Below are 27,568 nucleotides of genomic sequence, written 5' to 3' on the forward strand. Positions count from 1 at the left end.
AACTTCTGCTTATTAATAGCTTCATTATCATTACTCAGGTTTTCACATGTTATTTTTGTAGTGTATGAATGGAATGAAGGAACTGAATCGAAGGAAGGGACATATGGATGTTAGTTTTTTGTTTTAGTCCGACGAGATTGAAAGTTTTTATGGTAATCTTATGGTAGTTTATGGTGTAGTTCGGTGAATTTCAAGTTTTTATTATACTCAAAACATGGCTTCTACTTTTAATCTAATCAAAACTTATTGAAGTTTTATGTTAATCTTAACATAGTTAACAACAAAAACACTTAACCAAACCATTCATTCATACTTAATCAATCCAACACATTACACAAATATTACATAGTAGACAAAAGCCACAACTAAACCACCACAAACAATCATGTTCTTGAAGCTTCTTAGCTCTTGAATCTCTTTCTCACAAGAACTCACCACACCTTTGAGCTCTACAATATCTTTTTTACATCTTTCTGAGATTTCTTTGATAGCTTCTACCTTATCTAATCCCTTTGCTAAGCTTCCCTCTTTAAGAGCATAATCAACCACATCTACATTTTCGTGGGATTCCTCTTCCAATCACATTGACTCTGTCGCTCACTGCTTCACCAAATAAGGGATTCATCATTTCACAATCAAATAATATTTCTATCAAAATACACAAAGAAAAGGAAACTAAACACATAATGTTCTCAAATACTCACCTGAAGAAGCTGATGATGAAGACATCTTAATCGATTTCGCCCAAAAACCCTAAATGTTTTAAAAATCCCCAAATCAATTGAACCAGCTTTCTCTCGACTCGGGAAAGAAGAAATATGAAAGAAGAGGAAAACAATGGAAACGGCGTCGTTTTGGACAAAAGAAACTCTTTCTTTTGTTTCTCCAAACGACGTCGTTTCATACATGGCATCCACGTAAGCAGCCGTTAACGGTCAGATAACACCGTTACGGCTTGTGCATGTTCTTACACAGTTTGTCGAGTTGGTGCAGCTAATTTGAATTTTACTTAACCTTGTATATGGATTTGCTCAATGCTATAGCTGGGGTATGAATTCAACATACCTCCTTAACTGGGGTATGAAAATACCGATTTAGAGAGAAAACATCCACGGAAGACGAAATGAACCGATTAAGATGAATCAACACGTGGCATTTTTTGGCATGGTGATATAGTATTCGCATATAGAGAGTTGGCCATCTTCTAAAATATAGATTATAGAATAAACATATTATGTATGTTTTATTAGGGTCATCGTCCATTCTTATATTCTTAGTGATTTGTGCACTGTTTGTGTATGATTGTTTTAAATTTACATATAGAATTCATCGCTTTAAATTAGAATTATATAGTATCAGTTACTCTCTAAAATAATGATTGAATAATACGTTATTAATAAAATTATTAACCAAAAACAATTATGAAATCCAAACGATTGTATCACTTATGCCTGTTTGGTATAGGAAAAATAAAACATATCCTAAAAGATGACTTAAAACCAAATTAAATTGTAGTATAAAAATGGAAAAAATACTATAAATTTTTTTTAACTTTTAAATTTGGGACGATTTAATCACCAACTTTCAAGATATCATTTTAATCACAAAGTTTTGTTGAATTTACCATAAAATAGCAAAGTTTTGTTTACCTCGCCATTTTAGGCACAATGTTTATTATCTCTTAAGATTTCAAAAACGGGGTTAGCTACATGTTATCTGCTTCCGTTTAGCATAAATGACCACATTTTTTAACCCCTAAAACAACGTCGTTTACCAAATTAAAAAAATTAAATCTCTAAATCGATTCCAATTTTATAAATCTAAATCCCTAACCCTAGAAAGAAAACTCTAAATTCTCTTGTGTTTTAGAAGTAAAGATCTTGACATTTAATCCACAAACACACTTCGATGGCACACCACACTCAACGACGCAACCCAATGTGTCAAAGCTTGAATTTGAACTCATTGGAACAGAGAGATTGAAGAAGAGATTTTGCACTAAAAGAAATGTGAGTATTAATAGTGCGTCATATCTGCTATGGTTGGATTTCATAGCGCTATTACGAACGTTATCTATACGCCCGGTATAAAAAGTACGAAAGTTTTGATAACGTTTTTCCGATTCGCTAAATTTAAAGTTAAATTATCATAGTGTTTTTATGCAATATATAAATATATAATATAGCTTTCCCTCTGCAATATTAAATTTTTTCCTATGCAATATAAAATTATATAAATACGTTTTACATGTGTAGTATTAAAAGCATATAATAGCATTTTTATTTTGTTATTAAAATTTTAAAGTATATTATCATAATGCTATTATAGTCATAATTGTAATGTTATAAATTTTGCTTTTATTCAAAATTAAAATTGAAAAAAATATGATAAAACACAAATTTTAATTAGTAACAAAATGTATTACAAAAGATCAGTACTTATCACACAGTAACAACACAATTGTAACAAGTTCTTGCATCACTTTAATTCAATCTTGTCATTAGGTCAAGCAACCGTTGTATTATAGCATCAACAACACACTCGATTTTAGAATTTGGTCTCCACACTTTAGCATCTCCATTCTTTGACACATCTACCCAAACCTTGCTAGCATTATGACCTAATGGGATGAAGTGTACTTGATCATCTGGGTCAGTTGAACAAACACGATCTTCTGCAACAATTTCTCATGAACCGCTGCAATCAAACAAGATACATCTTTTGGGATCTTTTGGTGCTACTAGTGCTTTTACTTGTACCCTGGCAGACAAATTGTCAAATACATCCATCAGACATCTAGTAACATCTTAAAAATGAAGGAAAAGCAGAGTGAAAAGATATTAACCTTAAGGATAACCCAAATATTAACCTATGTCACCTCTTTTAGTGGGTCCTATGTCCATTAATTCTCAGTCTATGGGTCCACTTCTCTTAGTGGGACCCACACTTATTTCCGACAACGCCAATATAATCCTAGAAAATGAAGCCTAGTATTGACCCCTTCATCAACGCCAACAAGTCTTATGACAGTGGCTATCTCTCATCCATTGATTTACTCATGGAAGAGTTTGTCGACAATCTTGATCTCACATGTACCAGATTTTTTTCTAAGAAGTTGGGTCAAAGCTCTCAAGAACCTATTGTCGATTAATCTTATGTTTATTTTACTTCTGTGTTGTTGTGGAATTGGGGAATGTCCTTGCTTCTTCTTCTTGTATTCTATGCTATGCTTGTATGGACCTTATCTCTATTTGAGTAATGAATGCAAGTTGTTTGACAAAAAAAAAAATTATATAACATATGATTCTTTCCAATCAGAAAAACCTTGATATGCTAAGAGCATCAAACAACATTCAAAAACAAAATAAAAAGTAAAGATAATTGAGATAATTTCACTGAATTAGTACAAAACCAATACTGACTCAACTTCATTGAAGTTCCTTGAATCAAATCTCAGAAGGAAAAAAAGAGAATGAAAACAAAAAAAAAAACAAAAAAGTTTTTAAGCTTCCATGACAACCTTGACTTTAATCCTCCCATTCACTCATCATATCCTCCCAAGTGAAAACCACGAGAAGATCCAGTGACAAAGCTGTTGCATCAAGCTCCAAGGAAATGAGCAATCTTTAGGAAGCATATGCACAACTTTCATAACTTACTTTGATTGTAGTCGTATTCTTTTCAGCCCAAAAAACTTCCTGGATTAATCTCGAGTTCATCATGTCTCCCTCCATTTTCTAGGATTATATTGATTTAGCGGCTCCTGTCATAAGATTTCTTCATAGATGTCCATGCATCACCCAATATCTTGTTTGCTTCATCAATGCTACCCACAGAGTCGTCAACGTCATAGATAATGTCAAGAACTAGTTTCTTGTAACCATTTTTGATCGTTTCATGATCCACAGTTGGATCAATTGCTAAAACAACATACAAATCAGTTGATTCACCGTTGATTTTCTTCGCAAAAGCGGTCCGCACATGAGGAACTACATTGAGACGGAGAGGACAACAAAGTTCAGAATCAAGATCTTTTGTCTTGACAACATATTTTTTGGCTCCAGCAAGATCTCTCGTTTTGTACTTCTGTACATCAATATTTGCTCTTTTAGCTTCTTTTCTAAAGCATTCTGCTATTGATCTCATTTACATCATTTATGGGTCCAAATAGTGTCACAAGATCCTGCAAAACAGTGAGATTGATCATTGAAACAACCAAAAATTGCAATAGTGTAATCATTTATTGAAAAAATGCTGTAAATATATATACCAAAACAAGGAAAAGTGGTAACGGTTCAAAGTGTTAAAAAATTGTTCAAAAAATTATTAACAATTGTTCAAAATGTTAAAAAAAAATGACTGTTGTTCGCTCTGAGGGTGATTTGTTGGGCGATTACCATTTTTTTCTTCTTCCTCCTCTTTTTCCGATTTGGAGTCTTATTCTGACAATCAAATACAGTGTCTATTTTTACTTTGACGGTTTTTTCAATGATAAACTAGAACAATATGAATTTGAAGTTAGTCAAAGAAAAATGTGTTACAGAGGTATGCTGAAAAAATGTATTTAAGACTATCATATAATGAGACATTATAGTTGTATAGTTTATTTTGGAAAAGTATTACAATGATTGATCAGACATAGTTTAAAAAATGAAGGAATATAAACCTTAAAATCAATAGTAAATTTTAAAATTGGTAAGACAAATATGAATTACAGAGATAAACATATATAATGGGGAGGAGAGAAAATAATTACTTGTTTATATAAAATTTGGTCACGACTAGTGGTCCAAGAGAAACCATGAGAAAAACCGGAGAATCATGAGAAGAGTTGAACATCAAATAAAACTGAGTCAAGATTGATCCGCCAAAACCAGAAGACCCTTTCAAGATTCCGACAACAGGACCACGACTTTCAGGGAACTTATGAATGCTTGACAAGAGCGATGCTGTATTATAGTAGGTTTTGCCATTTGTTCCCACGGAAATAGTAACAAAAAACGAAGTGTTACTTTCTATATATAGTTTACAAAACCAGACAGAATCAAGAAAATTAAATCAAGTTCTTGCTAAAGCAACCAATGTGCAATGAGATCAAATGTGGAATCAACTTAATACCATAACCGATTATAGTTGGAAGATAATTGAGTTTCATAGTAACTAGGAGAGTTACCCGCACGTTTGTGCGGGCAGGAACTGAATAAAAAAAAATTAATTTAATTCTTTAAAATGTTGTATCAAAATTTTATTATATTTTAAAAACCTGTTTAATTTTTTTAATTTTTATAGTAGTTTGTATGTTCAGACATAAATTATTTTTTTGTAAGTTTTGTATTAAATATTTTTTTTTTCATTTTTAAAAATAATAAAATGAGTAGTTAATAAAATGTTTATAGTATTACTCTACATATGCAAAATATAAATTGAAAATTTAAAGTCCATTTTTAAAGTTTAATTGAAATTTTAAAATCCATTTATAAAGTTTAAGCCCAAATTGACCGTAACAAAGTTTTAAATGAGCCAAATACAATTGTTACGGTCAATTTTAATTACTTTGATATAATAATTTGGGACAATATAATATGTAATTTTTTAAGACCACTAAAATAAAATTTTAAGCAACCCATAAATATATTTTTGTTTAGGCCATTGTAATTGGTACTACAAACATTCAAAATTATACTAAAGTTTGCATATACAAAAAGTTCATTAAGCCACCGTATCTTCATTTCTGAGTCCATTCTTTATGACTGAGTCTCCGAGCTCTCACTTTGATGCTCCATTACATGGTTTATGTAATAACATTCAGCAAACTCAGTCCTGTAAATATATTAAGTGTATGAAACAAAATTATTTTAACATCATACATAATCATATATAAAGTGTATAAAGTTATTTTTACATAATCAAATCTTACCACTCCTTCGAACTGTGGTTTATAAAGATCTTCGAAGAGGCCAATGTGTTTTCGATACATGGTGCACCTATAAACATTTGCAGAATGAATATATTAGTTACCTTATGATGATTATATCAGAACTATTTTATGTTACATACCTTCATATTCTCCGACCTTCACAAACCGCATTACACAAAACTCAGGTTCGGATTTGTATATGAGATGGCACCTGTTTGATTGCCATTTAGACATGAATTCATAAGCGTAGTTATCTTTGACGACACTTCACAGTTTCATTCCTACATGTTTATCAAATTAATAAAAAATCTTAACAGAGACAATCTTAAAACGTAACTGTCGTAAAGGTAGAGTAAATGTCTTTTACCTGCAATTCAACAACGTGAAAACAACTTGAATACTTTTAATGGCACTCTCAGTTCTTCTTTTATCTTCCACATCTACTATACACCCACATACATCTAATTTGGGGAAAATATAGAATTTAGTTTTCCAAAGTGTTGCAAAGTTGCAAAGTTACAAACTTAGGACACAAAGTTATAAAGATTACAACATTAATTCACAAGGGAGGGGCCAATACACAAAGTTACAGCAAATCCTATAAAGATTCTAGATTCCCGAACACAAAGTTACAATTAACTATACTCACGGATTGTACCATATCAATATTAAATTAATTAACGAAACACTTACCAAAAGAGATGGAATGATTTATTCTTCCACGATATATATCATCTAAATCCTCGAATCAAAAGTAATTCTTTGGACTCAATTGTTGGACCATCGTCATAGTGGTATCGTCCGTGAATTTAATTTGATAAGGATGATGAGTATTCCTCTCATTCAGGGTTGGATTGATTACTTTGAAAGTTCTAATATCATATCAGTCACCATCGTCGATATATTTTCGGAGTTTAGCGAGTGTATTTGGTAAAAATGTAGCTTCAATTGTGTTACCCTTCACAGTTTAATAACAATTGTGTAAGAAGTCATATATATATAAGAGCTGTTAAAAATTGAAATTTTCTAAGTAAGAATGATGTTCAATTAACGACGTTAACTTCTACATCCACAAGAAGCAGTACTCTTTTTGTAAAGAACTTGATGATACTCCAAGAATGTAAAACCTTGGCGTGTATACACCAATTAGTTCTTCAGAGCAGAAGATCATCAATTTATCAAATCTCATGATTTTCTCAAATTAGTATTTTTCCTGTTTCTTTTCTGTTATCGAAAACGAAAAGTGGATTCCGGATTTGTAAGAATACAAACAGTCACGATTAAACGTTGCGTCTTACTCGTTTTAGTATCTCACCTTTTGTTAGCAAACTCACTTTTGGGGGTCAAGTTTAATCTAACGGTGAGATTGTTTCTACTATCTCATCTAACAGTCTAGAATTATTGATGATCCCAACAGTTGCAAGTTTTTTTCAATAATCGTGTACCCCATCTTTTAGTTTTTACACTTTTTTGTTTCACAGCTCTTTATTTTCACATCTCTTTGTTTTTATATATATACAGATTTTTATGAACTTTGAAAAAAGTTTTTGTTCTTTGAGTATCATTAATGATCTCACCCTTTGTTAATGATCTCACCCTTTGTTAAAAAATTTCAAAGTTTCGATATAACAATTGTGTTTCTTCGTTGCACACCCAGCTTTCCATGTTGGGACACATTAGTTTTCACACCTTTTTGTTTTACACCTCTTTGTTTATAAAAAGTTATAATGTTTTGATCCAACAATTGTATTTCTACATCGTACCTCTACCTTTCAATGTTTGTATTTGTTAGTTTTCGCACTTGTTAGTATGCACATCTTTTTGTTTCACACCTTTTTGTTTCACACCTCTTTGTTTTCACACTTTTTTGTTTTTATATATATACAGAATTTTATGGAATTTGAAAGAAAAAAATTTGTTCTTTGAGTATTATTAATGATATCACCCTTTGTTAGTGATCTCAAAATTTGCAAAGTTTCGATCCAAAATTATGTTTCTTTGTCGCACCCCCAGCTTTCAATGTTGGCACCCGTTAGTTTTCACAAATTTTTGTTTTACACCTCTTTTTTATAACTTTGTTTATATAAAGTTGCAATGTTTTGATCCAAAAATTGGGTTTCTTCTCGTACCCCTAGCTTTCAATGTTTGCACTAGTTAGTTTTCACACCTTTTTGTTTCACACTTCTTTGTTTTCACACCTTTTTGTTTTTATGTATATACAAATTTTTATGGAATTTGAAAAGAGTTTTTGTTCTTTGAGTATTATTAATGATCTCACCCTTTGTTAATGATCTCAAAAGTTGCAAAGTTTTGATCCAACAATTGTGTTTCTTTGTCGCACCCCAACTTCCCATGTATGCACCTGTTAGTTTTCATACCTTTTTGTTTTACACCTATTTGTTTATATATAGTTGTAATGTTTTGATCCAACAATTGTGTTTCTTCGTCGTACCCCTAGCTTTCAATGTTTGCACTTGTTAGTTTTTCCCCCTTTTTGTTTCACACCTTTTTGTTTCACAACTCTTTGTTTTTCACACATTTTTGTTTTTATATATATACAGATTTTTATGGACTTTGAAAAAAGTTTTTGCTCTTTGAGTATCATTAATGATCTCACCCTTTGTTAATGATCTCAAAATTTGGAAAGTTGTGATCCAACAATTGTGATCCAACAATTTTGTTCCTTGAGTATCATTATTGATCTCACCCTTTGTTAATGATCTCAAAATTTGCAAAGTTTTGATCCAACAATTGTGTTTCTTCGTCGCACCCCCAACTTTTCATGTTGGCACCCGTTAGTTTTCACACTTTTTTGTTTTACACCTCTTTGTTTACATTGCAATGTTTTGATCCAACAATTGTGTTACTTCGTCATACTCTTACCTTTCAATGATTGCACTTGTTAGTTTTTGCATCTTTTTGTTTCACCGCTTTTTGTTTCACACCAATTTGTCTTCACATGTCTTTAACTTTATATATATACATATCTTTATGGACTTTGAAAATAATTTTGTTCTTTGAGTATTATTAATTATCTCACCTTTTGTTAATGATCTCAAAAGTTGCAAAGTATCAATCCAACAATTGTGTTTCTTTGTCGCATCCCCAGTTTTCCATGTTGGCACCCGTTAGTTATCACACATTTTTGTTTTACACCTTTTTGTTTATATAAAGTTGCAATGTTTTAATCCAACAATTGTGTTTCTTCGTCGTACCCCTAGCTTTTAATGTTTCAACTTGTTAGTTTTCGTACCTTTTTGTTTCACACCTCTTTGTTTTCACACTTTTTTGTTTTTATATATATGCAAAATTTTATGGACTTTGATAGAAAAAAATTTGTTCTTTGAGTATTATTGATGATCTCACCCTTTGTTAATGATCTCAAAATTTGCAAAGTTTCGATCCAAAAATTATGTTTCTTTGTTGCACCCCCACCTTTCCATGTTGGCCCCTGTTAGTTTTCACAAATTTTTGTTTTACACCTCTTTGTTTATAACTTTGTTTATATAAAGTTGCAATTTTTTGATCCAAAAATTGGGTTTCTTCTCGTACCCCTAGCTTTCAATGTTTGCACTTGTTACTTTTCACATCTTTTTGTTTCACACTTCTTTGTTTTCACACCTTTTTGTTTTTATGTATATACAAATTTTTATGGAATTTGAAAAGAGTTTTTGTTCTTTGAGTATTATTAATGATCTCACCCTTTGTTAATGATCTCAAAAGTTGCAAAGTTTTGATCCAGCAATTGTGTTTCTTTGTTGTACCTTAACTTTCCATGTAGGCACCTATTAGTTTTCACACCTTTTTGTTTTACACCTATTTGTTTATATAGTTGTATTGTTTTGATCCAACAATTGTGTTTCTTCGTCGTACCCCTAGCTTTCAGTGTTTGCACTTATTAGTTTTTGCACCTTTTTGTTTCACACTTCGTTGTTTTCACACATTAATATCTTTACCATTTTAATATTTTAGAAAATAGAAATTTTCTTTAAACAAATATTCGTAATATATTCTAATATTTATCTTCCATTTTTTAAAAAGAGATATTGCGTAAATACATTAGATTTTCGATTTTGTAAAACAAATTTCGTTTTTTTTTTTAAATTTTCGTTTTAAATTGTTTTAAACTTAGAAAAGGGTAAAAAGGTCCAGTTTTGAATCTCATTAATGGCAAATTAGTAATCTTAAGTCTGAGGATGAATGTGGTGCGTTTCAGCAACCTAAATAGAGAGGAAAAGCTTCTCCGAAATATTTTTAAGGGCATTTTTCATTAAGGGCAAAGGAGGTTAATTTTTGTGAGATTGGCTGTGAGCTCTCTCGACTTCTCTTTTAATATATTAGATGTTTTACTTAGGTCTATAAATTTCATACATTAGGTGTCGTGTCTATTAGATGAGCGAAGAGTTACAACTCTTATTCTTTGGGTTGTTTCGGTAATGTCGGTTAAGTCCTATATATGAAAAGACGATATCTTTGTATTGTAAGTTGTAACACATTCAGTTTTAAGAATTATCAAAGTTGTGTTTTGAGTAGAAGAGAGAATCGTTTACCCGTTTATTTTAATAATAACAATATAATTAAATACTCCATAATATCTCATTATATCCAATCAATAAATCATCAATAACTAAATATGCACAGCAGAACCATCAATAACCAAACATACACAGCAGAAGATATATCAACCAAATCTAATATATTAAAATACAATATCAATTATAACCAACAAAAATCATCAACCTAACATGTTTCTAAATCAGGATCCAACATAAATAACATAACCAATAATTCAACCGAGACCCTAGATCATTCTCTGTTCTTCTTATTTACTCTTTCACTCATACTCTGTTCTGTGAATCAAAGTTCAACAATTACAAATCTAAGTATACCATAAATCATATTTGGTCAAGAGCATCACAATTACTTAACCAAGAATTGGAGTGTGTTTATGCAAAAATTGATTCATCTCTCACCATTCAGAGAGGCAATTGACCAGTGACGACGACAGCCAAAGCTCGACATAGTACGTATCCTCCAAAGAAAGTGTTTTATATTTGGAATAATTGGAAATGTCCAAATCTTATTATTCAAATCAACTGAGCTATGATCCAGGGATGGCAGAGAGATTATGAGTATCATTAAGATCATGGGTTAAGAGTCAATATCTTGATTTGATGGTATAGTTGCCGAGTTGGTATAGTTTCATATTAGCCGCTCAGGCACCACCTTCCTTGGTAAATGAATAGTTTTTGAGAGTGTTCTAAAATACGGCCTGGGCGGCCGCATATATGGGCTCCATATGGTGTACGGTGATCTAGTGTACCGTTTCTTGTCTAAACGCTTAACATATACTGCTTGGTCTAATACAGTTGCTTATACGGCGTATATGCGGTTGCCTATACAGTTATCGTATATATAATACGTTTTTATTTTTTTAACCTTCATTCAAAATACAACCCTATAAATTGATAAAACCCTAAGCTTTATTATCGTTTCTTTCTACTGCCGTGACACTTAGGTTGTTTGTTCTCAAACTTCATTCGATATACATACAGTTGCAGGTTTGATTTACTCTCCTTCTCTTGTTTTGATTTTGATCTTTCTTTGTTGGCTTTATCATCTATCATTGTTGTCTTGTTGATTAGAGAACTTCATTCGATCGTTGTTGTCTTCTTGATTAGAGAACTATGTTGATTAGAGAACATCATTCGATCATTGTTGTCTTCGCTATACTCTGTTTTAATATCGAAACTATGTTTTGATCTAGTCAAGCAGTGTTACGAATCGTTTTAGTTGGAATCTCACTGCAGATTTGTCTTTTGTAATTTTTTTTATTCAAGTTCCAATGGATTCTGGTTTGAATGAGGAATCTAGTGGAGCATCAGATTCAACAGTTTTGAAGAGAAACTCTAAAGATGTTGCTTGGGAATATGGAATGTTGTCTGATTCGAAAAATCTTGACAAAGTTAAATGCAAATTGTGTGGGAAAGAATTTTCAGGTGGTGTTTATCGGATAAAAGAACACATTGCCAGAATTCCTGGAAATGTTTCTGCTTGTCCAAGATCATCAAAGGATGATCAAGAGATGTGCAAGAATGCTATCGAGGAAGCAAAGAAGAAGAAGAAGAAGAAGGTAACTCTAGATGATGAGCTGCAGCAGAAAGTTAATGTTCATGGCAGTGGAGATATGGATGATGTGATTGAGCTTGAAGAAATGGGTTCAAGAAAGATGCAAAGGACACTTGGTCCGATGGATAAGTTTGCAACAAACATCAATCCAAAATCTAGACCTCTTCCAACTAGGCAACAAAATATCAATGATGCTCTTTGGAAAGAGAAGCTACACAAGGTTCAACAATATATTGCTAGGTGGGTGTATGCTTCAGGGGTTCCTTTCAATACCATTGCAAACGATGAGTTTAAGCTAATGGCTGAAGCTATAGGACAATTTGGTCCAGGACTCACACCACCAAGTCAACACCAACTTCGAGAGCCTTTACTTAAGGAAGAAGTTGATAGAGTTCATGGTTTGCTGAAACCACAAGAAGAAGATTCGAAGAAGAATGGGTGCACGGTGATGACAGATGCTTGGTCTGATCGAAAGAGGAGAAGTATCATGAATCTGTGTGTCAATTGCAAAGGAGGTACAATGTTTCGCTCTTGTAAAGATAGTTCAGATGAGGCTCTTACAGGTGGATATATTTTTGAGTATGTCAAAGGCTGCATTGAGGAGATTGGTGAAGAGAATGTAGTTCAAGTGGTTACTGATAATGCCGCTAACAATATGGCTGCGGCAAAAATGTTGAAAGAGATCAAGCCGAGTATATTCTGGACATCATGTGCAACTCACTCCATCAATTTGATGCTGGAAAGCATCTCGAAACTCACAAGGTTCAAAGGTACAATTAAGATGGCAAAAGAATTCACAATCTTCATATATGCTCATCATAAGACATTGGCGTTGATGAGAACATTCACAACTAGGACAGACATTGTGAGACCTGGTGTTACTAGATTTGCATCATCGTTTCTTACTTTGCAAAGTCTCTTGGACAAGAGGGATCAACTATCAGCCATGTTTTCTAGCAGTGAGTGGAGAAACTGCAAATGGTCGAAACATTCCAAAGGCATCAAGGCATTTAGCACAGTGATGAGTGTTAAATTTTGGAATGGGGTGATAATGTGCTTGAAAGTTTTTGGACCATTGGTCAAACTGCTTCGACTTGTTGATGGAGATAAGAAGCCTACAATGGGATTTCTGCATGGAGAACTGATAGAAGCAAAGAAACAGATCAGTGATGGATTAAAACATGTGGAAAAAAAATGTTAAGCCGATATTGAGTATCATTGAAGAAAAGATCAAGGGTCGACTTGACAATCCTTTGCATCTGACAGGTTATTTGTTGAATCCATACTACTTCTATAAAGATTCAAGCCAAGCCTCCAATGATGAGGTATCAAATGCAGTCTTTAAGTGTGTCTCTACATTTTTCCCCAATGATGTCAACACACAATGTCAAGTCATCAACTCTGAACTGGCGATTTACAAAAACAAAGAAGGAAACTTTGGAAAACCATGGGCCATCCTAGGCTGCCAGAAGGAGGATTATGATCCAGGTATTAATCAAACAAAGCACGATCATGTTTATTTCATATAGAGCACGAGCATGTAGTTGAAACATAGCACAATCATGTTTTTTAAAAACATGAGCACGAGCAGGTTTTTTTTCAAACAGCATGGATTTGCATCATCGTTTCTTTGTATCATTTTGTATCATCGTTTCATTGGTACACTTGCAGGTTTTTTTCAAACAGAACACTTGCAGGTTTTTTTTCAAACAGAACACTTGTAGGTTTTTTTCAAACAGAACACTTGCAGGTTTTTTCAAACATAACACTTGCAGGTTTTTTTTCAAACAGAACACTTGCAGGTTTTTTCAAACATAAAACTTGCAGGTTTTTTTCAAACAGAACACTTGCAGGTTTTTTCAAACATAACACTTGCAGGTTTTTTTCAAACAGAACACTTGCAGGTTTTTTCAAACAGAACACTTGCAGGTTTTTTTCAAACAGAACACTTGCAGATTTTTACATAACACGAGCATGTAGTTCTACTTCTACTCCATCGCGAGCATGACTTTTATTTACTTAGATCATTTACATTGGTTTATATTTTACATTTTTAGTTTATTGGTGGGAAACATATGGAAATGTTGTTTGTAACACCCCGATTTCTTAATTCTTATTGGGCCGGTTTGTTTTATTATTAAGATTAGCCCTTAAAGACCTAAGTTGATCAAAAGACAAAACGACAAGGTTATATGTGTATTGTGAGTGTGTGCTCGTGGATACATAGGTATGTATACGCGTCTATCGCCGTTGCTCTTTTACAAAGGGAAGAGATCTTGAGTAAAACGTCCCTAAGTCAATAAGAGTGAGATTGTTGTCGTCGCCGTGATCCTCTACTGTTGCCGTGAGTCTCGTGGAGGAGAAGCGTAGATAAAGGTCTGTTGTTCTTTTTGGTCTCCATCGTTCCCGTCGCTCACCACCGATCACCACCGTTGGTCAGTCAACCACCGTCTTTCACCGGGGATGTCAATTTCCTGTCACCGGAGCAGTCGTAGCCATTGTCGAGGCCATTAAGGGTAAGGAAACCCTAGATTTCTTTTGTAACTTGTGCAGGAAGTTTTTGGGCATTGACTTATGATATGTTGTGTTGTTTTGGTTTTGATTGTTGAGCCATGATGACGTAACCACCGTGGGCTGAACCTTCTCTTGGAGCCACCAAACATGTCCGTCGAGAGAAGTTGTAGAGAGAGAGAGAGAGGTAAACGGCGGAGCTTAGTCTCGTGCGTGTTTGTGTTGTGTTGTTTTGTTGATTATTGAACCGGGAGCATAAACCAACTAAACCGGAAAAAGTTTGTGTAATTAAGGTCCATTACCGAACTCAATTATGTGAGTACGTAAAAAGTGTGGTGTTGTGCGATCATGTATAACTGGGGGATAATTATATTGGTTTGGTTTAATTATTAAACTGTGGTTGATCGATTTAATTAAGAAGCACAAAGTCAAGCATAGAAATGTTAAACCGAGGCATGTGTTTGGATTTGGTTTATTGGAATAACCATGGATTATTTAATGGATTGTTGTCATCTAAATCATTGCAGACCAAGATTGTTGCTAAAGCAAGGTTCTGTTGTTGTTATTTCTAAACCAAGGATTAAATCCAATTGCTAAGGTGAGGGTGGTATTTGCGGATATGCAGTAATCTCTTTCCTTATATACTCTTCGATAGTTGCTGAGTATAGACTCAAGAATTGTTTGTTAATTGAATGTCTTTGTGTGGATTTGTGTGCATGATAAAGTAGGTTGTTAGTAACATGATATATGTGAAGCTCATTAACTACATGATATGGTGTTATAAATTAACTTATATTATATTATAAATAAAATTATGAACATACATGAGAATGAGAAAAGAAAAGATACTTGAGGATGTTGGACTGTAATGGACCGACGGGTTCATTATGGGTCATAAACCGCTGACGAGCAGGGGAAGAATCGAGCTATGGGCCGTGGTCTTCTAAGAAAGGGGGTTTGGGAGCCAGAAAAAGTGATAATGGCCAAACCTATAAGTAAAGTAAAACTTATTAAGTAATGTAAAGAAACAGAAATGTTTACAAGTGGTAGTTGCCACAGAAGTGCATAAAATAAGATGAGAGTTAATAAGGAGAAATAAGAAGTTTGTTTGTTTGCTTGCTTGATAGACATTCTGAATCTATGCTAAGTAATGTTTGTTGATTATATTTGGAATGTGATTATTGTATGTCCAGTGGGCAGAGTTTGATCTCTTCACTGAGTAAACTTGTTTACTCACCCCCTTCTTTCCCTTTTTCCCAGGTTAGTAAGTTCAAGAGTTACAGTTTGAAGTTTCTTCGTTGGTGAATTTTAAAGAAAGAAACGTTTTTGGCCAGACCGGATGGATTACATGTTGTTCCGTCTTTTGCGACGGTACGGGTGTTACATTGTTCCTAATTTAGCAAAAATGGCTAAGAGAATTTTGGCTTTGACTACAAGTTCATCCGGATGTGAAAGAAACTGGAGTACATTTGAAGGGGTTAGACTTTATTTTGCTCTAATTTTCAGTTACCTTGATTTTTATGCATATAGTTCAATGGTTCAGTTAATTTATATTGCTCCCTACTATTATATGTAGGTACGTACAAAGAAACGAAACAGACTTGCGGTAAGTCGAATGAACAGTCTTGTGTATGTCCAATTCAATTTAAGATTGATAAACCAAAGGAAGAGACAAAAGGAGAATAATGTTGATATATTGGTTGCGAATCATGCTACTAATGCTCAATCATGGTTAGTTGATGGGATTTCCAATGATGGAGAGGACTCACAGTTCGATTTACAAGGTGATATAGGTGAAGAAGAACCATTTCGCTCAACCATTGATGATGCAGATCAAATTAGAGAGTTAGATGATGAAGATGATTTCATATCCGACAACGAAGAAGAACTTGATGATACTGATTGCGAGTCTGACGATGACCAGATTCTACAAGTCGACGGAGAAGAAGAACTTGAAGATTAAAATTGGTTTGTTTTTCTGTTTTCGTTTTGCTTTAGACTACTTGGTTTGACAATTTCATGAGTATTTTTGACAATTTAAGGTTGATACTATTGGTTTGACAATTTTATAAGTAATTTTGCAGATATTTTGATTTTTATTTGTTTTTATATATATATATATATATATTTAATTATTTATATATAATATATTTATAATTTATCACATCTATATATATTTTTGGTAAAATATATTTACCGTATATATTCCGCATATACAGCCGCGTATACAGCTATATGCTAAACGGTGGTGCACCGCCCGGCTAGCGCCTAGCGTATTTTAGAACATTGCTTTTTGATAAAATCATGGTCAACAGGATTAATATAACATCGATGATATGAACCATTATTAGAAATGAGCGTTTGGAGAGCATAATTTTTGTGAGTAAAATTTGATTGAAGTAGACGAGGGGATGTAAATCAATCAAATTATCTATCCCCATTCTTATAAGTTTACTGTCTCCAACGAGAAATTGAGTTATGTTTTGTAGTGTGAGTCCAGCTAACATGGAAGAGTAACCACAAGATTAATATCTAAGAGCACGTGCATCTAGAATAGATTCATCTTTGAAATGTTTGGTGATGTATCTTGTTTTTCTCGATTTTTTTGTTTTTACTTTTTTCTTCTTTCATATATATTTTATTGAGTCAATGAGTGTTTATTAGAGTCATTTAGTTCTCTATCGAGCTTCTACAGGTTTTAAGAAACTTTGGAGGAAAAGGAGCCATCTTGAATGAAAATAAACATCAATGAAAATAAACATAAGAAAAATGCTTCACAAAAGATCTTGGTGGTCTACTCCCTGTCTATCTCCCGTTCTTGTCTATCAGCTTCAGAGAAGATTCTGGTTTTTGACTGCCAGTTTGCAGACTGAGAAGGCATTATCTGGGCTATGTTTGCAAACTGGTCATCAGAATGGGACCTTTTAATTTCACATGAAGTTATGAACCAATACGATATATTAAAAGTTCTACGAGATTTTGATGAAGGAAGTGTGACGTGAAAAAGTTCCAAGGTGGTGACCAATTTGCAAACAAAGCCCAGATAATGTCTTCTCAGTCTACAAACCGGTGAAGAGAAACTTAGTCACGAAAAACACAAACCAAATCACATTTATCAAAACGAAGTAACAATTTTATACTTGTTAAGAAGAACGATACCTTAGTTGCTCCACAATTAAACTGAGAGATCCAACCACCAAAACCAGCAAAGAAAGATATATATTCAATCAATCTGATACCATAAAAGAAAAAGAGATATATTCATATTATGTAAAGACGAGAAAAAGAAGACTGATTCAGCGTAGCGTAGGGTGATGAAGGTGAACATACCTCTACTATGAGGAGAATCAAGAGAAGAACAACTTTAGACTTGTAGGCGATTTTGTCTTTCCTCCTTCCTTAGATTACTAGATTTTATAAAGCTTCAAAACATATACAATTTATTTTTGTTTAATTCACAAATGCATCCAGTCAAAGTTTCCACTGCTCAATTTTGATATGTTTCCATACTCAAAAATCTTAATTTCAAAATTAATCATTTTAAATTATGTGTTTCATTTATTTCTCTTTTTGCTTCATAAAAAAATCAGGAAAAAATAAGAAAGAATTACTCAAATGTTATCCAAAAGTTGGTTTATTACTCATATCTATAAATCTTTTGAAAATTACTAGAATGTTTAAGGCCCTGAGTGTAATTACAATTTACCTCTTGGATTTAGTTTTTCGATTTAGAGTAAAAAAAAAAAAAAAAAATACACATCAGCAAATTAAAATACACTTCATTTTCGATTTTCTACGTCACTAAACAATTTTTTTTCAGAATCAACAATTGCTTATTTTGAGTAAACCACAAATCTAACCATGGTTAAACCAATTTTTTACTAAACCCTAGAAAATATCTTAACCTTGAGTCTCAGCCTCCCTCACCCCCATTATAAATTGGAGACTTCGTCTTCTTCATTCTTCACAAATCTCTTTTGTCCCTCGCTGTTAAACCCCAGATCTTCTTCTTTCTCAAAATATTTCAATAGCGTCCGCAGATGTTGAGATCCGGTGCTTCGTTGAAGGTCTAGCCTGGACCACCGATGATAGAGCTCTTGAGACAGCCTTCTCTCAATACGGCGACCTTGTTGATTCCAAGGTCTGTTACATGCCGAGATCGAGGCAATTTACTAATGTGTCTCTGAATTTGGGTAATTGTACCGGAAATTGATAAGTTTGGTACGGAGATCCGGTTTAGTGTGGTTTGATGGATCAAGCTTTGAAATTGGGGCAAAAAGAAAACCAAAATTTCTCGCTTGTTCTTGTTAGAGAGAGAGAGAGAGAGAGAGAGATCGCCGGAGATGGGTTACGGATGGGCGATCTTTGAGGGGATAGTGGTGATGGGATCTCTATGTCTGTTTCTCAATCGGAGGCTTTACAAGGAGTACGAAGAGAAGCGAGCCTTGGTTCAAATCATTTTCAGCATCGTCTTCGCCTTCTCTTGCAACCTCTTACAGCTCGTTCTCTTCGAAATCATCCATGTTTTATCTCGAGAGTAAGCTTTTCCCACTTGCTAGTTTACTTTATCGATTGTTCCACAGCTGAATTTGATGAGTGAGTAACACAAGCAGCTTTGATTCATGTGAAAACTTATATTGCTGAGTAATGTGTAGTATCGTTGATTAATTCTATCATTTAACATTATATGTCAGGGCTGTGAAAATTACATCAATTTAGTTCTGCATTAGATCCGAGACATATCATCGCACCTATTTATAATTTTTTTTTTTTTTTTACCTTTGCAGGCAAGGATACGGTGGTGGAAGACGTGAGGGTGGAGGAGGATACGGTGGTGGTGAAGGAGGAAGTTACGGAGGAAGCGGTGGAGGAGGATGGTAATTCCATTAATTAGATCGGGGGTTATTTTGAAAACTCTCTTTATCACTCTCTCTCTCTCTCTCGTTATGCTTCTGTTTCGTTGTGTTTGGTTCCTATCGTCTCTTTCGGTTCTCTGTTTCAACTGTTTAGATTTGATGTAACAGATTTAAAATAGAATTCAAAAATTTTGCTTCCTATAAATTTTGTAAAGCGTTGCACATTATTATTATACCATCACGTTTACACTCTTTTAAACATAATTCGTCACTATGCTCAATTCGAGATGAATTGTATTTGGGTATGTAAAAGATTGATTTGTCTATGGCTGATTTATTTCACACGGCTGAGTTGAATTATGGAGTTATAAGATATTAGTATGTATTCTTCTTTTTTTCTGGGTTTTTTGTTCTATCATATTTCTAATAAATTATCTAATTAAAACTTTCGATAGCATAAAAAATGTTGTTGGGGAATCCCAAAAAATCACTACTTTAGCTTTTCTTACAATATATTATTTAAATTAATTAAAAAAATTTGAATTCGAATTGCGAATAAAAAAAATAAAAGTATTTCTCAAACAATTGAATGATATGCTGAGTTATCGACATAAACGGCTGACTTATGAAATATTTGTAAATTAGAATTATTATAACTTAAAATTAAAATATAGAATGAAAAAATGAATATTACAATCATTATAAGCAATAAAAAGTAATAATTATAGACAAAGATTGATTTTTACACAGTCTGATCAAAATGTGTAAAACATTCAAAACATGACATTTAGGGGTTAGGGTTAGGGTTAGGATTAGGGTTTGAGGTTTAGGGTTCATATTTCTAACATTATGAGTTTTAATATAATAGTTTGGTTTTTGTTATATTGGTGTTTGGTTTAAGGTGGTAATTTGGATATACTAATATGATAACCATTTGAAAATTTAAAAAATTTTGAAATTAATTTTCGGTTATTTCCGGTTATAGGTCGGTTAGATGAATATATAACCATAAATAATCCAAATGTTATCCAAATTAGGTGGATTAACTTAATATAACCGATAACAAGCTGAATATAACCGTAATTAACCGAAAATAATGGAAAAGAAAATGTGGTTCGGTTCGGTTTGGTCGATTATTTAGTCATTCTAATTTAAGGGTTGGCTGAGTTATGGTAAAGTTATGGCTGAGTTATGCAACAGATATATTAATTTATTATATACCTTCTCGAGAATACAAAAAGTATTGTTAGGGAGACGCAAACAATAATTATGTTTATTGTTAAGAACCACACGCGTAATAAATGAGATTTTAACGATTTTTTAATTAAAAAGAATTCAAAATTTGAATTTTATTTTTTTATTAATAAAAGTATTTATCAAACAATTGACTGATATGGCTGAGTTATCGACATAAACGGCTGACTTATGAAATATTTGTAAACTAGAATTATTATAACTCTAAATTAAAATATAGAATGAAAAAATGAATATTACAATCATAATAAGCAATAATAAGTAATAATTATAGACAAAGATTGATTTTTACACAGTCTGATCAAAATGTGTAAAACATTCAAAACATAACATTTAGGGGTTAGGGTTAGGGTTAGGGTTAGGGTTTGAGGTTTAGGGTTCATATTTCTAACATTATGAGTTTTAATATAACAGTTTGGTTTTTGTTATATTGTGTTTGGTTTAAAGTGGTAATTTGGATATACTAATACGATAACCATTTGAAAATTTAAAAAATTTTGAAATTATTTTTCGGTTATTTCTGGTTATGGGTCGGTTAGATGAATATATAACCATAATAAATAATCCAAATGTTATCCAAATTGGGTCGATTAACTTAATATAATCGATAGCAAGCCGAATATAACCGTAATTAACCAAAAATAATGGAAAAAATAGTTTCCGGTTCGGTTCGGTTTGGTCGGTTATTTAATCATTCTAATTTGAGGGTTGGCTGAGTTATGGTAAAGTTATCGCTGAGTTATCGTTTAGGGTTTTCTCAATAATATTAAAACGTATTTTTCTTTCTTTCCTGGGTCTTTTGTTTTGTCAGATTCCTAATAAGTATTAAAACGTCTCTCGATGTCACAAAAAGTGTTGTTAGAGAAGCGCAAAAAATCACTAATTCCGTGCTTGCTCAAATCCACACGTATAATAAATTCATCAAGTGAGCTTTTTTCACAAGATATTATTTTCTGGGTCTTTTGTTCTGTCAGATTCCTAATAAGTATTAAAACGTCTCTCGATGTCACAAAAAATGTTGTTAGGGAAGCGCGAAAATCACTAATTCTGTGTCTGTTCAAATCCACACGCATAATAAATTCATAAAGTGAGCTTTTTATTACAAGATATTATTGCAAATAATTAAATAATTATTATTTGAATTTAGAATTTTATTTTTCTATAAGTATTTCTCCAACAACTGAATATTAAAATTATTATAACTCAAAATTTAAATTTAGAATGGAAGTATGTCTATTATTAGGTTAACTGATGGTTTGACACCAAAATATCGCTTTACGGCTGAGTTATAATCATTACGGGAAAACGAAAGGTCATGTGACGGCTGAGTTATAGTGAGTTATGGCTGAGTTACCACAAGAAACAATCTGAAAGTAAATGGATGATATATATGACTTTACGGCTGAGTTATAATATTTACGGGAAAACGAAAGGTCATGTGACGGCTGAGTTATAGTGAGTTATGGCTGAGTTATCACAAGAAACAATCTGAAAGTAAATGGATGATATATATGACTTTACGGCTGAGTTATAATATTTACGGGAAAACGAAAGGTCATGTGACGGCTGAGTTATAGTGAGTTATGGCTGAGTTATCACAAGAAACTATCTGAAAGTAAATGGAAGATATATATGACTTTACGGCTGAGTTATAATATTTACGGGAAAACGAAAGGTCATGTGACGGCTGAGTTATAGTGAGTTATGGCTGAGTTATCACAAGAAAAATCTGAAAGTAAATAGATGATAACATGTGTTACTATTGACTTAAGTTGAGTTATGGACTTAACTCAAATTTTATTCAAAAATGTTACCAATCACTAACAAAACTAACTTTTTTAATTAGTTATTTTATTTCTCCTAAATTATTATTTTTTATTATCATTTGAAATGAAAATAGACATAGACCTAAATTTTATTCAAAAATATTACCAATCACTAACAAAACTAATTTTTTTGAAGTTGAGTTTGAATAATCATGTGTTATGGTTGATGTACAAGTTTGAGGTATATCTTTTGTAAAATTGTTAACTCAAAAGATTATTCAACATCATGGAAATTTTCATGAGTTAAAGATGTGGTAAGTTGAGTTATCTATTTTTTAATTAAAAAAACGAAAATTCAATTATATAATACAAAAAAATTATTTTCTCGTTTTTATTTAATTCATATATCAAGAAAAATAATTTTTACTGTTTTTCTTTTATTTAATAACTTTTTTGATTAATTATTTTATTTCTCCTAAATTATTATTTTTTATTATTATTTGAAATGAAAATAGACATAGACCTAAATTTTATTCAAAAATGTTACCAATCACTAACAAAACTAATTTTTTTGAAGTTGAGTTTGAATAATCATGTGTTATGGTTGATGTACAAGTTTGAGGTATATCCTTTGTAAAATTGTTAACTCAAAAGATTATTCAACATCATGGAAATTTTCATGAGTTAAAGATGTGGTAAGTTGAGTTATCTATTTTTTTTTAATTAAAAAAACGAAAATTCAGTTATATAATACAAAAAAATTATTTTCTCGTTTTTATTTGATTCATATATCAAGAAAAATAATTTTTACTGTTTTCTTTTATTTAATAACTTTTTTAATTAATTATTTTATTTCTCCTAAATTATTATATTTTATTATTATTTGAAATGAAAATAGACATAGACCTAAATTTTATTCAAAAATGTTACCAATCACTAACAAAACTAATTTTTTTGAAGTTGAGTTTGAATAATCATGTGTTATGGTTGATGTACAAGTTTGAGGTATATCCTTTGTAAAATTGTTAACTCAAAAGATTATTCAACATCATGGAAATTTTCATGAGTTAAAGATGTGGTAAGTAGAGTTATCTATTTTTTTTTTAATTAAAAAAAAACCAAAATTCAGTTATATAATACAAAAAAATATTTTTTTTCGTTTTTATTTAATTAATATATCAAGAAAAATAATTTTTACTGTTTTTCTTTTATTTAATAAAATTTTTAATTAGTTATTTTAAAATTGTTAACTCAAAAGATTATTCAACATCATGGAAATTTTCATGAGTTAAAGATGTGGTAAGTTGAGTTATCTATTTTTTTAATTAAAAAAATGAAAATTCAGTTATATAATAAAAAATATTATGTTTTCGTTTTTATTTAATTCATATATCAAGAAAAATAGTTTTTACTGTTTTCCTTTTATTTAATAGCTTTTTAATTAGTTATTTTATTTCTCCTAAATTATTATTTTTTATTATCATTTGAAATGAAAATAGACATAGACCTAAATATGATAAGATTTTAAATATTATGGCATGCATTTAGTTAATTTTTTAATTTGCAACGTAACAAAGAAGTTTAGTTAACAATGTAACTCAGCCACAACATGAAAAACATTACAGTAATTAAAAAGCAAAAAAAATTGCTGCCAAACTCAGCCGTTTCATCAACTGAAAATATGTAACTCAGCCATATCGTTTGATAAGTCAGCCGTAACTGAATAACATTCTAGTAATTAATCTTTTGCTAATAAGTCAGCCGTCAAACGGCTGAGTTGTCGATAAGTCAGCCTATGACGGCTGAGTTATGCTCATAACTCAGCCAGATTTAATAAGTCAGCCGTAACGCTTGGCTGACTTATGAGCATAACTCAGCCAAATTTTTGACAACTCAGCCGTGTCGTAGTGATAACTCAGCCAATATTTTGACAACTCAGCCGTGTCGTAGTGATAACTCAGCCAAAATTTTGACAACTCAACCATTAGGTGAAAACTCATCCATAAGGACGGCTGAGTTATGCGCATAACTCACCCAGATTTAATAAGTCTGCCGTAACGCTTGGCTGACTTATGAGCATAACTCAGCCAGATTTTCATAAGTCAGCCGTCCGCTCTTACTCAAATGTTTTTCCGATAACTCAGCCACAACATACCTATAACTCAGCCGCAACATACTCTGTAACGCGTTACGGCTGAGTTATGGTTACACGTCAGCGATTACTGATGTGGCGTCTGACGTGGCAATGGCATTTTTGTAATAACATTTTTTCCGGTAACATAAAATAGGAGCACGCTGGGTATTTTGAAAATACCCGAAACATTTTAGTAATAAAAAAGTTTTTTGTAGATTCTGGTAATATTACCTAAAATGAGTAACATTTGAGTAATTTACCCAAAAAATAAACTTTGAATAAGACATATTTAATTCTCTAAACAGCAACAAGAGATTTATTTCAGATTTTTTTTACTCGTGTTTTGGTTACACTTTAATATGTTTGTTTAAGGTCAATGTAAGGAGTGTGGGTTCTTTTGAATAAAGAAAGAATTATTATATTTCCAAAAATGTAAAAGATATTTTTTTCTATCTACAAAAATAGTAAGTGGCAAGATTTGGTTTTATCCTTATGATAAGTAGTTGTTCTAAGAACTAATCATGGTTCACTCCAAAATGTTTTCATAGGGTAAAACTATGTAATGTGAATATTTAGGAGGTCTAAACACAATTATCATAACAAACCTTTTTTACTCCACCAAAACTTTGATATAATACTGTTTATCTTTTTCACAAATACTTTTTGATAATTTAAAGCAGTTTAATGTATAAACTGGAAAGGCTAGTGCCACACTTTTTAGAAAGATCTCCTTTCCAGCTTCTGATAAAAAATGAGTAGACCATCTTTGCGTTCTCTGGTTTACCTTTTCCACAACATAATTGAAATTTTTGCTTTTTCTTTTTGCCAATAAATTCAGGGAGACCCAGATAATTGCCACAACCTCCATCATTTTGAAGATTTAGAATCCTTCTTAGTGAAATAACGCTTTCCCTTTTTTTTTTTTATATATCTATACTATTAAAGCAAGAGTACTCACTAGACTCAAATTGGAGCATGTCTTTGTTTTGGTACGTTTTTCATTAAAAATGGTTAGAGAATCGCCTTTAATTAAATCACCCTATAGTTTAGATTTCTCTAAATGACGTTATACCCTTTGGTCGACAACATATTTACCACCGGGTTGAGACGCGGATTCTGTATGACCCGACAATAGTAGACTTCAAAACACGCAGATCCGTTTGTAATCATGGTTGATACTATTCGGATCGTGTATTTGGTTTGATTCAAGAATAATTGTTCTCGTCGCCAAACAGAGGTATAATCCCTATAAATAAGGAAACTGGTACCTGAGTATTTAATAGCTTCAGTAATATCAAATATTAACTATTATCATACTTAATTCCTATAATTATTACGAATATTAATAATAATGAGAAATCTGTAATACTTATCGATTGTGACTTTGTTGTTTCCAAAATAATCAATAGATTAAATACGAAATTGTATATATATGTAAACTTATTTGATTTGCTTTTATATTGATATTTACGGAAGCAACAAATCAACTTAATACAATTAAATAAAAACAAATCATCATTTAGTTTAGACTTTACGACAAACCAAAATAAAGAAAAACCCATCCTCTTACAAAACTACTATATGATATTGCGGTGTGTCTATCCTCTTACAAAACTACTATCCGATATTGCGGATTTTCTATTCTCTTACAAAATCACTATCTAATATTGCAGTGTGTCTGTTTCCGTTAAAACTGAAAAGCTACATTCTACAAACTACTTATTCTATTAGGATTTCCAATTTACTGTATGACCCCAAATATACAAATAAAGACTATATAAACAAAGAAAATAAGTCAAAATAAAAAACTACATTACAAAAATACAAATTACAAAAAAAAAAGTAACTAACAAAATATATAATCACGTGCTGTAGCACGGGGTATCACCTAGTATTTATTATAATCTTTAGCGATCAATTACCCACTAACAACCTAGCATCAATCAACAACATCGAATAACCATACAAAGCCATTAAACCATTAAATAATCCAATAAAGTCAATATTAAATTCCAATATCCTACAATGTTCTATCAACTTCACTCTATCAACCTAACAATAGCTAAACCACAATAAATCACACCTATAAAACGTCCTACTCCTTTTAGTCTTGATTCCACGATCACACTTTGCATTTACCTGCACCACAAACACAAATTAAAATGCATGAGTATTGTCATATACTCTCAGTGAGGCAATCCACCCATCTACTGGGCTATACACACAAGCAATGGAGACTCCAATATAAGCAAACAGCAAACAATACAAACAAACAAGGAAAACAAGTGTCGGATAAGGTTGGTGTCGACCGACACTGTCCAATAATGTCCATCGACACACCTCCTTAGTGTCGACCGACACCCACCTGGTGTCGATCAACACCAACTCTGCAGACACTTTCTGATCGAAGTCGATTGTCGAATCTCCGTTCCTAACAATCTCCAATTCATCCAAAACTCTCCCAAAGGCCACATGAACCCATAAAAACCTTATAGCATTTAGAACAAACAAGAAAAACACCAAAACAACACCAAACAAGCAGAAAAGAGATCTCATGCTTAGATCAGCCACGGTCATGCACTCACCTCTTTTGCAGGAAGTTTATGACCCAACTCACGCCCACACACTCCTAGCAAGCTTCTAACACCCTCCTAGCTTCAAAATTCTCAAGCGCTTTCCCAAAAACCACCAAACTCTCAAGCGCTTCTCTTTTTTTCCTCTCTTTTCCTCTCTAGAATGGCGACAAACCACCAAAAAGCGCTTTCCCAAAACCCTTAGTCGACTTTCCCTTTAAAAACACATGGTTAGGGATTCTACTAAAACCAAACCAGACAAAATCAACCATTTAAAATAATCTGGTCGAACCAGAAATTGCTGGTGTCGATCGACACTCCCCCTGATGTTGATCGACATCCACTCCCCAAATCACATTTTTGGTTCACGGATGTTACACTTAGTCTTGTTTTAACATGTTGCTTTACTCGTGAGCCAAAGGTGATAG

General features: G+C 32.3%; 2 protein-coding genes, 2 long non-coding RNA genes and 1 pseudogene across 6 annotated transcripts; 3 read left to right on the forward strand and 2 right to left on the reverse strand.

Annotated features, from left to right (window-relative positions):
- Window positions 1–3,753: 3,753 nt before the first annotated feature.
- Window positions 3,754–4,146, reverse strand: LOC147948843 (uncharacterized). The gene has a single exon (XM_087468848.1). It carries the CDS (start codon window positions 4,144–4,146, stop codon window positions 3,754–3,756), a length of 393 nt encoding a protein of 130 aa, XP_087324974.1.
- Window positions 4,147–11,762: 7,616 nt separating this feature from the next.
- On the forward strand, window positions 11,763–13,575 carry LOC104752371 (uncharacterized; annotated as a pseudogene).
- A 696-nt stretch (window positions 13,576–14,271) lies between these two features.
- On the forward strand, window positions 14,272–16,652 carry LOC147948844 (uncharacterized). Of its 3 annotated transcripts, XM_087477389.1 has the most exons (5): window positions 14,272–14,562; window positions 14,657–14,744; window positions 15,085–15,155; window positions 15,818–16,034; window positions 16,134–16,652. In XM_087477389.1, exons 4-5 carry the CDS (start codon window positions 15,897–15,899, stop codon window positions 16,518–16,520), a joined length of 525 nt encoding a protein of 174 aa, XP_087333515.1. In that variant the 5' UTR covers window positions 14,272–14,562; window positions 14,657–14,744; window positions 15,085–15,155; window positions 15,818–15,896; the 3' UTR covers window positions 16,521–16,652. The 3 variants fall into 3 exon arrangements, with proteins under 3 accessions (XP_087333515.1, XP_087333507.1, XP_087333510.1); XM_087477381.1 differs by having other exon boundaries at window positions 14,289–14,744; XM_087477384.1 differs by having other exon boundaries at window positions 14,289–14,744; window positions 15,892–16,034.
- Window positions 16,653–17,238: 586 nt separating this feature from the next.
- On the reverse strand, window positions 17,239–17,932 carry LOC147948845 (uncharacterized). Its single transcript, XR_015573750.1, has 3 exons — window positions 17,888–17,932; window positions 17,717–17,789; window positions 17,239–17,616 (listed from the first exon to the last, which is right to left on the reverse strand). It is a non-coding gene; the product is annotated as an uncharacterized LOC147948845 (long non-coding RNA).
- Window positions 17,933–18,490: 558 nt separating this feature from the next.
- LOC147948846 (uncharacterized) lies at window positions 18,491–19,618 on the forward strand. Its single transcript, XR_015580581.1, has 2 exons — window positions 18,491–19,094; window positions 19,345–19,618. It is a non-coding gene; the product is annotated as an uncharacterized LOC147948846 (long non-coding RNA).
- The last annotated feature ends 7,950 nt before the right edge of the window (window positions 19,619–27,568 follow it).

Source organism: Camelina sativa, chromosome 2, assembly GCF_030686135.1.
Source record: "Camelina sativa cultivar CO46 ecotype springtype chromosome 2, ASM3068613v1".
Classification (NCBI taxonomy): Eukaryota; Viridiplantae; Streptophyta; class Magnoliopsida; order Brassicales; family Brassicaceae; genus Camelina; species Camelina sativa.

Bases quoted from the DNA above. Each gene is read 5' to 3' on its own strand.
- LOC147948843 (XM_087468848.1), bottom strand. From the start codon at position 4,146: ATGAGATCAATAGCAGAATGCTTTAGAAAAGAAGCTAAAAGAGCAAAT.
- LOC147948844 (XM_087477389.1), top strand. From the start codon at position 15,897: ATGGATTACATGTTGTTCCGTCTTTTGCGACGGTACGGGTGTTACATT. The intron at 16,035-16,133 runs GTTAGACTTTAT...TATTATATGTAG, and splicing joins ACTGGAGTACATTTGAAGGG to GTACGTACAAAGAAACGAAA.